Below are 10,154 nucleotides of genomic sequence, written 5' to 3'. Positions count from 1 at the left end.
CGCCCAAGTCCCAAATCATGATACGGACCTATCAAAACTGTCAAAATACTGATCCGAGTCCGTTTGCTCAAAATGTTGACCACAGTCAACTCAATTGAGTTTTAAAGCTCTAATCCACATTTTAAATCCATTTTTCACATAAAAACTTTCTATAAAATTTTTACGGATTGCGCACGCAAGTCAAGGAATGATAAATAGTACTTTTCGAGGTCTTAGAATACATAATTAATTATTAAATTTAAAAATGACATTTTGGGTCATCACACTCTCCTCCGTCGATTTCTTCTCTGCTGTAAAGTCAATGATGAGATATATGAAAGGAAACACCAAACATCATATATTATCAGATCAACAAAGACATATGCACATATGTAAGTCAAAAGCATAAGCAATTGAAAAGGAAAGAATTACCTTAAAAATAAGAAAATGCTAGTTGGGCGTACAAAGATATATGCACATATGTAAGTGAAAAACATAATCAATTGAAAGTGCTATCAGAAAAAATGGAAGTAGTAGTTAAACCGAAACTCTTCATCACCAGAAACTTTCATTCTTTGCTTACTGTGTTTGCTGTAGACACTGCAACAAAAGAGAAGAACTGAAGAGTCGAAGGTTTATTCTTTGCTTACTGTGTTTGTTGTAGATGACACTGCAACAAAAAAGAAGAACTGAAGAGTCGAAGGTTAAAATGACGGTCTTTCAAGGAGACTATTTTTTTTAGAACATATTTAATGTTTAATTATCCCTTCAGTTTCTCTTAAGTGATTGAGTTACTTTAAATCACCGCATGGATGAAGTTGTAAAGGCAAGAGTCTATTCACGTTGGATAACTTATTTGAGACGATTGGGAACGGACATATTTAAACCAGAAATAAGGAATAAGTAGGGAAAATAGCAAAAAATAATAATCTTGGGTTAAGACAGGTGCCATGTCATCACTCTTTGACCCTCTTTTATAGATATATAGATTCATTGGATAAACATATATGGAGAAAGTGTCCTTGTACCATCATACAATATGCATCATAAAATTAATCCAAAATTATTAATATATAATTGGCATAAAGTCATGCTATTATCATAAAACAAAAGGTTATGCATATAGAGAACATCAAGATATGCTAGCACAAAATGAATAATCCCATTATGTCCGGTCATGAGCCGCTAAAATTAAAAGAATTTATGAAAATCATCGGAACATACTTCCGGACAAAATAAATAATCAATAGAGCCTAGCCACCATCGAAATAAATGAGGTACACCAAAAACTACTAGATGAAGATTTAAAGCTCTAGCGTGTAGTACCCTCATGAACCATACTCCCTCTAAAACAAGAAAGTAGATAGATGGGCGAGGAGGTATGAGTACAATACTCAGTAAGTATCATTGACGAGTCACGTTATGTGCGAAAATAAGTCCTTATAAAAACATGAATTGTGGTAGAGTAATTTATTATAAAGCTTTATTAAATCAACGGATAAACTATCGCAAGGTACTTTGCTTAAACAAACCTGAACAATCACACATTTTTAAATTATTTATTAAAATATACACATTGACGTTTATCATCATAAGACATGTAAAGCGTAACACACATAATCATCATCTATCATAATCTGACCTTTTAATTTTAGGTCATCTCAAAGCTTATGGGCTTCAAACTTTCATTTACATATGCTCGATCTTCTTTTTTGATCATCTCACGACTCGTGGACATAAACTTTCATTTACATTGTCCCGAGCTTTTTCTTGGGTCACCTAAAAGCTTGTGGGCATCAATGTATTTACTCATGTTACCCCGACCCTCCTTTTTGGATCATCTTAAATCGTATGGGGTTCAGGTGTCATAACAATGTCAAGTCAATCAAGAGATATCCATATAACTCATTTTTAGGCATAGAGTCGTATAAGGCATGAGATGTTTCAAAACTTTCAAGTAAATACTTTAAATTTCAAAACATGTGACATTTATTCTTTTAAAATATTTCATAAATATCATAGGCATCAAGCGTTTCATTTTAACTATTATACGGTAAGTCGCATATTTAATATTCAAATCTTTTGTGTAATAAATTAAGCACCCTTTCGTCCCCACAAGAACTCGATCACAAGCCGATCATTTAAGAATTTTATCTAATACTTTGAAAGAATGAAAGTTGAAAATTACACTTGGAAGGTTAAGTCTTAACTTACCTTGGCTTTTAGCTCAGTTCATTTTAAAAAATCAAGAAGCTCGCCCAATAGCATCAATTTACACATATAACGGATTAACTATATATTAATGTACGCTCAAAAAGTTTATATGATTGATGTTCGACCAAAAATGCATATATTTAACCATTATTGCTTCATATTCTAATACTTTTAATCATCTCTTGAGTATTAATTATATTACTTTATTCTTAATATCATATTTTAATTGTGTAGGAATAAAACGTTGTGAAGATGAACAAATTTGGAGCAAAATTGAATAAAATACGGAACAAAAAAAGAAGAAAAATAAAAGAATAAATAAAGGAGGAGAAAAGGGGGACACCTTTTGGGTTTTGTCCCCCAAGTGAAAGAAAAAAAAATAAAAAAGAAACAATTCAAGGCAAAAAGTTGAATTCGCAAAAACTTACTGCTTTCTGTGCCAGGGCCAGCGGAGGTGTTGCCCTGGACGCTGTAGGCGGGGGAGGGGGGTTTCCTATTTCGTACCGGACAATGTTATTTCGGCTCTACACGGCCCCAAGTCATATAAAAGGGGTTCTAAACCTAATGTGGAGGAGATCTAACATACTTTGAAGGATAATTCATGTGGGGGAACACACACCACGCTTGGAGGAGGCTTCCAACTAGTTTTTCTTCTCTTTTCTTTCTTTAATTTCATAGTTTATTAGTTCTAGAGTTTTGGGTGCTACACGAACGTTATAGTTTGAAGCTTGAATTGTTCTTGTTATTTTATCGTATTGGTTTATTTATTTAATATCGTGCGTAATTATTTGATTGCATGATCACCAATTGAATACTATCTACGAATCTAGGATTGAACTCGGGAGAGGAAATTTTAGATTGCAAATAAGATTGAATATAGCAAGATCTTGAACTCGAGCATCGGGGACGGATTTGCGGTTAGGATAGGGATATACCTAATCGCCTTGCTTGGTTATTATACGGAAATTATTAATGTGTTCTTGTTAATCCTAATTCCATAGGAATATAGGCATTAGGTTAGTTTGAATATGCGAGTAGTACTTCGGGAGAAGGCTACGAGTAATATTAAGTTATTAACCCCGTCAATCAATAAATCAAACAAATTAATTAGACAATTTAAGTGAAAAACTCTACGGGATTGTTAGTTAACCCATAGCTCTAGATTATTGTCTCTCATTGAATTCGTCTCTAATATTCGCCAATTTATTTCCTTTAATCTCTTAGTTTGCTACTCTATATTAGTTGCAGTTAATAATCTTTAGAAATTGATTGAATATATTAATTATTTTAGTTTAATTTAGTTGATAGTTAATCACAAGTCCCTGTGGGTACGATATCTCGACTTACAATCCTATATTACTTGTCAACCACGTATACTAACATGTGCGTTTGGGAGCAACAATGGTCATTGTTGAATTAAGTCTCAATCCGTGAACTCTATAGCTTATAGCTAAAGTGAATTCATCAATTTGAAGAATCATTTCTAGTTGTTTTGTCACGACCCAAAATTCCTACCTGTCGTGATGGCGCCAAACACACATTGGAATTAAATCATAAAGTTTAGTAAGTAAACATCTACGTGTGTATGTGTACAATTTCTCAAATACCCTGCTCAGACAATATCTTGGCATATAGAGATGATATGCAGTTAAATCAGATAATGATCAAGGAAATTGCAAGTAAAGATGGAATGCAAAATCCAACAAAACACTGGCCAGATTTTTTCAACCTTTTCATATCCGTACCAAACCACTGATCGGTTCCTCAATAACCGCGTACACCATCAAGAGAGAAGCATGAGAGGGTGACCCTAGGGAGATGGATCTGTATCCACACGCTGCACGGACAACTCATATACTACACAGACAACTCATGTGCTAATAATAGAACCTGCACAGACAACTCATATGCTGAACGGACAACTCACGTGATAATAACATCAATATCTGGATCCGCACGGACAACTCACGTGCCAACAATACAATCTGCCGGTATGGTCACAAAGAACACAATCTGCCCGGCGTGGTCATAAGCACCCAGTCCAATCATATCATATAGGAGAAAATAAACAACTATACGTGTATGAAATGAGTGAATAACAAATCTCATGCTCCTGGACTAGTATAAATGACATGCTAAAGTGTAGGCATGTGCTAGTGTACTATCATAATTCAAACCGGCAATTTCATCTAAGAATAACATTTATCGGTTCATTTAGGGATTTAAGCCCCTATGTAGCCTCAAACATGGTTCAAATAGTTCACAACAATGTCACAAATGTGCAAAGCATCATAACTTAAGGTTTAATAGTCAAATTCTAGGCTTATAAGAGCCCGAGCACAACCCAAACATGAATAATTAATCCTGGTGCCTGCACATGGGTTCATCCCTACGCATATACGTACCCAATATCATGTAGCTATCACAACAATTCAGGCAAGTAGTGCCTCAACCGAGTTTAGACAAGATACTTACCTTAAGCAAATCAAATCACTCCACTACCAAGCCCTTCCCACGCGTATTGATCTCTGAAAAGCTCGAATCTAGCCAAAAAATAACGTAATACTATCAATATAGGCTATAGGAATTGATTCCAAATGATAAATCTAAGATCTTTAACCAAAGTAAAAAATTCAACCCAAAAAGTCAACCCGGTCTCATGTCTCAGAATCCAACAAAATTTACAAAATCAGAACAATCATTCAACAACGAGTCCAATCACACCAAAATAATCAAATTCCGACTACAAATCGCCTTTCAAATTCCCAAAATTTGGTCTATGAAGTTTCGCAAATTTTTCCTAAATTTTCCAACCCAAAACACTAATTAAATGGTAAAAAAAAAATGATAGATTCATGTAATTTAACCAAATCTGAGTTAGAATCACTTATCCCAATCAACTCCTTGAAAATTCTTTCAAGAATCGCCCAAAGCCGAGGTCTCTAGCTCAAAATATGAAAAATGGATTCAAACCCTCGATTTTGAAATTTAATATCTGCTGGCCAGAGGTTCCTCTTCGCGATCGCGAAGAACAAAAGAATGTTGGCCTAAAAAATGACCTTCGCGAACGCGGAACTCCAACTGCGAACGTGATGCACAAGAACTCGAAGCTACGCGATCGTGGACCCTATCTCGCGATTTTGAAGAACAAACGCGCGGGCTTCCAAACCTTCCCCTTCCTTCTTCGCGAACGCGGTACCACCCTCGCGTTCACATAGTACCATAGACCAAAGCTCCACGATCGCCGACCAACTCTTGCGAACGCATAGAACACTTTTACCAGTCGCCCAAATTAGCCTTCGATCTCGAACCTTCTTACATGATCGCGAATAAGGAAACCAAACCTGAACATTAGTAATCCCACAAAGTCCAAAATGAAGCTAAACTTGATCTGAATCACACCCAAGGGCCCCGCAACTCCATCCAAACATACCAACATGTCCTAAAATACGATACGAACTTAGTCGAGGCCTTAAATCACATAAAACAACACTAAAACCATGAATCGTACCTCGATTCATGCCTAAGGAATTCATGAACTTCTAGTTTCTAAAACTAATGCCGAAACATAAAAACCAACTCCAATTGATCTCAAATTTTGCATAGAAGTCTTAATTAACACAACTGACCTATTCCAACTTTCAGAACCAAAATCCGACTCGGTATCAATAAAGTCAACTCTCGGTCAAACTTCTCAACTTTCCGAACCTTCAATTTTTCAACTTTCGCCAATTCAAGACAAAACGACCTACGGACCTCCAAATTAATATCCAGACACACTCCTAAGCCCAAAATCACCATACGGAGCTAATGAAACGATCAAAACTCTCTTCTAGAGTCATTTACACATAAGTCAATATCCGGTCAACTCTTTCAACTTAGGCTTCCAATCTTTGGACTAAGTGTCCCAATTTATTTCGAAACATCCCCGGAAACAAACCAACCGCCCCGGCAAGTCACATAACAACAAATGAATATAGAATAGGCAATAAATGGGAGAACGGGGCTACAATACTCAAAACGACCGGCCGATTCGTCATATTCTCCCCATCTTAAACAAACGTTTGTCCTCGAACGAGTTTAGAATCATACCTGGGGTCTCAAATAGGTTGGGATAGCTGCTCCGCATCTCCCGCTCGGTCTCCCAAGTAGAATCCTCAACTGGCTAACCTCTCCACTGCACCTTCACTGAAGCTATATTCTTTGACCTCAACTTTCGAACCTGCTGATCCAAAATGGTCACTGGCTCCACATCATAAGTCAAATCCCTATCTAACTGAACCGTGCTGAAGTCCAAAACATGAGTCGGAACACCGAAATACTTTCGGAGCATGGAAACATGAAACACTGGTTGAACAATCGATAGACTAGGTGGCAAGGCAAGTTGGTAAGACACCTCTCCAATCCTCTCAAGCACCTCAAAAGGGCCAATATACCGAGGGCTCAACTTGTCCTTCTTCCCGAACCTCATAACACCCTTCATGAGCGAAACTCTAAGAAATACCTTCTCCCCCACCATGTAGGCAACATCATGAACCTTCCGATCGGCGTAAATCTTCTGTCTAGACTATGCTGTGTGAAGCCGATCTTGAATCAACTTAACCTTTTCCAAAGCATCCTGAACTAAGTCAGTGCCCAATAGCCTAGCCTCACCCGGCTCAAACCAACCAATCGAAGACCGACATCGCCTCCCATACAAGGCTTCATACGGAGCCATCTGAATACTCGATTGGTAGTTGTTGTTGTAGGCAAACTCTGGAAGTGATAAAAATTGATCCCAAGAACCCCCAAAATCCATAACGCAAGCGCGTAGCATGTCCTCCAATATCTGAATAGTGCACTCAGACTGTTTGTCCGTCTGAGGGTGGAATGTTGTACTCAGCTCAACCCGTGTGCCCAACTCCCGCTGCACTATTCTCCAAAACTGCGATGTGAAGTGCGTGCCCAGATCTGAAATAATGGACGCCGACACACCGTGTAGGCGAACAATCTCGCGGATATAGATCTCAGCCAACAGCTCCAAAGAATAGGTAGTCCCAACTGGAATGAAATGTGCGGACTTAGTCAACCGGTCCACAATCACCCAAATAGCATCAAATTTCTTCAAAGTTCGCGGGAGCCCAACTACGAAGTCTATGGTGATACGCTCTCATTTGCACTCAGGAATCTCATGTCTCTGAAGCAAACCGCCCGGCCTCTGATGCTCGTACTTCACCTGCTGACAATTTAAGCACCGAGCTACAAACTCCACTATATCTTTCTTCATTCTCCTCTACCAATAGTGCTGCCTCAAGTCCTGATACATCTTTGCGACACCCGGATGAATGGAATACCGCCAATTATGGGCCTCCTCAAGAATCAACTCACGTAGCCTATCCACACTGGGCACACAAATCCAATCCTGCATCCGCAACACCCCATCATCTCCAATAAAAACCTCCTTGGCATCACCGTACTGAACCGTGTCCTTAAGGACAAGCAAATGGGGGTCGTCATACTGACGCTCTCTGATGTGATCATATAAAGAAGACCGAGAAACCACGCAAGCTAGAACCCTACTAGGCTCCGAAACATCTAACCTCGCGAGCTGATTGGCCAAGGCCTGAACATCTGCTGCAAGTGGTCTCTCACCAATAGGAATATATGCAAGACTACCCATGCTCATCGCCTTTCTACTCAAGGCACTGGCCACTACATTAGCATCCCCGGATGATACAAAATGGTAATATCATAGTCTTTTAATAGCTCCAACCATCTCCTCTGCATCAAATTTAGATCTTTTTTCTTGAACAAGTGCTGAAGACTCCGATGATCTGTAACTACCTCACAAGACATGCCATAGAGATAATGCCTCCAAATCTTCAATGCATGAACGATGGATACCAACTACAAATCTTGAACGGGGTAGTTTCTCTCATGAGGCTTCAACTGGTATGAAGCATAAGCAATCATTCTACCCTCCTGCATCAAGACACAACCAATACTAATCCGAGAAGTATCACAATACACTGTATAAGAAACCGATGCTAAAGGCAAAACTAGAACTAGAGTTGTGGTCAAGGCAGTCTTGAGCTTCTGAAAGCTCTCCTCACACACATCCGACCACCTGAATGGAGTACCCTTCTGGGTCAACCAGGTCAAATGCGCTATAATGGATGAGAAACCCTCCATAAAACAATTATAATATCTGGCCAAGCCATGAAAACTCCAAATCTCAGTAGCTGAAGATGGTCTGGGCCAACTTTGAACCGCCTCAATCTTCTTCGGATCCACCTTGATCCCCTCACTAGAAACCACGTGCACGAAGAATGCCACCAAACGGAGCCAAAACTCATACTTGGAGAACTTAGCATAAAGCTTCTCCTCCCTTAACATTTTTAGTACAATCCTCAGATGTTGTGCATGCTCTTCTTAGCTACGTGAGTACACCAGGATGTCATCAATAAATACTATGACAGACGAATCAAGATATAGCTGAAATACACTGTTCATCAGATGCATGAATGTTGTTTGGGCATTGGTCAGCCAAAAGACACCACAAGGAACTTGTAGTGACCATAGCGGGTCCTGAATGCCGTTTTTAGAATATACGAGTCCCGAATCTTCAACTGGTGATACCCAAACCTCAAATCAATCTTAAAGAACACGGTAGCTCCCTGAACCTGGTCAAATAAGTCATCAATGCGCGACAAAGGATTCTTGTTCTTAATTGTAACTTCGTTCAACTGCTTATAGTCGATCCACATCCGCATAGTACCATCCTTATTCTTCACAAACAAAACTGGTGTACCCCAAGGTGACACACTAGGCCTAATTAACCCCTTATCAAGAGGCTCCTGAAGCTGCTATTTCAATTTCTTCAACTCTGTTGGTTCCATACGATACGTTGGAATAAAAATAGGTTGCGTGCCCAGCACCAAATCAATATCCCTGTCGGGCGGCTTGCCCGACAAGTCTGCAGGAAACACATCCGAAAAGTCTCGCACCACCGGAACAGAATCAATGGTAGGAGTATCAACACTAACATCCCTCACAAAAGCCAAATATGACAAACACCCCTTCCCAACCATCCGTTGGGCCTTTAGATATGAAATCACCCAACTGGGAACATAGTCCAAAGAACCTCTCCACTCGATCCTAGGTAACCCCGGCATTGCCAACGTCACATTCTTAGCGTGACAATCCAGAATAGCATGACATGGGGACAACCAATCCATGCCCAGAATCACGTCAAAATTAGCCATACTAAGCAATAAGAGATCAACTCTAGTCTCCAATCCTCCAATGGTCACCACACACGATCGATACACACGGTCCACAATAATAGAATCGCCCATCGACGTATATATATGAACAGGCAAAACTAAGGGCTCATGGGGCATATCTAAATAACGAGCAAAATACGATGACACATATGATTAAGTGGAACTAGGGTCAAATAATATGGAAGCATCCCTGTGGCATACTGAGACAATACCTATAATCACTACGTCTGAAGCAATGACCTCTGTCCTAGTAGGGAAAGCATAACATCGAGCCTAACCGCCACCTGATCGGCCTCCCTCTCTAAGATGACCTCTAGCTGCCTGATCCCTACCCCGAGCTAGCTGAGTGGGTGGTGTAGCTGCTGGTGCTGGCATCATCGGCTGAGAACTCTGTTGTGGAGCCCTACTCTACAGTTTAGGACAATCCCTCTTGAGGTGACTCAAGTCCCCACACGCGAAACAACATCTCCTCTAACGGAACTGCTGCCGCTAATAACCCGAGGAACTGCCTATAGAAAATTGGGAAGACGAAGCATGGTAAGAACTCTATGCTGGTAACGCACTGAATAATGACTGACCCGAAAGAGCACTATAGGAACCATGTCTAACTCATGCACCACAATAAACCGAACGAGCTATCTGAGCGGGCCTATAAGGACGACCCCTGCTGTGATGGGTCTACCCCCAGAAGAAACA

The 10,154-nt window shown here is 39.8% G+C and overlaps 2 protein-coding genes across 2 annotated transcripts; both read right to left on the bottom strand.

Moving 5' to 3' along the window:
- Window positions 1-6,358: 6,358 nt before the first annotated feature.
- LOC138909059 (uncharacterized) lies at window positions 6,359-6,712 on the bottom strand. The gene has a single exon (XM_070200101.1). The coding sequence runs from the start codon at window positions 6,710-6,712 to the stop codon at window positions 6,359-6,361; it is 354 nt and encodes a 117-aa protein (XP_070056202.1).
- A 1,367-nt stretch (window positions 6,713-8,079) lies between these two features.
- Window positions 8,080-8,568, bottom strand: LOC138909057 (uncharacterized mitochondrial protein AtMg00860-like). Its single transcript, XM_070200097.1, has one exon. It carries the CDS (start codon window positions 8,566-8,568, stop codon window positions 8,080-8,082), a length of 489 nt encoding a protein of 162 aa, XP_070056198.1.
- Window positions 8,569-10,154: the final 1,586 nt, after the last annotated feature.

Source organism: Nicotiana tomentosiformis, chromosome 1, assembly GCF_000390325.3.
Source record: "Nicotiana tomentosiformis chromosome 1, ASM39032v3, whole genome shotgun sequence".
NCBI lineage: Eukaryota > Viridiplantae > Streptophyta > Magnoliopsida > Solanales > Solanaceae > Nicotiana > Nicotiana tomentosiformis.
The sequence above is the reverse complement of the archived record's forward strand: the minus strand, read 5'-3'. Positions and strand labels throughout refer to the sequence as shown.

What these genes read in the sequence shown, in the direction of transcription:
- LOC138909059 (XM_070200101.1), bottom strand. Translation starts at nt 6,712, where the DNA reads ATGGTGGGGGAGAAGGTATTTCTTAGAGTTTCGCTCATGAAGGGTGTT.
- LOC138909057 (XM_070200097.1), bottom strand. Translation starts at nt 8,568, where the DNA reads ATGTTAAGGGAGGAGAAGCTTTATGCTAAGTTCTCCAAGTATGAGTTT.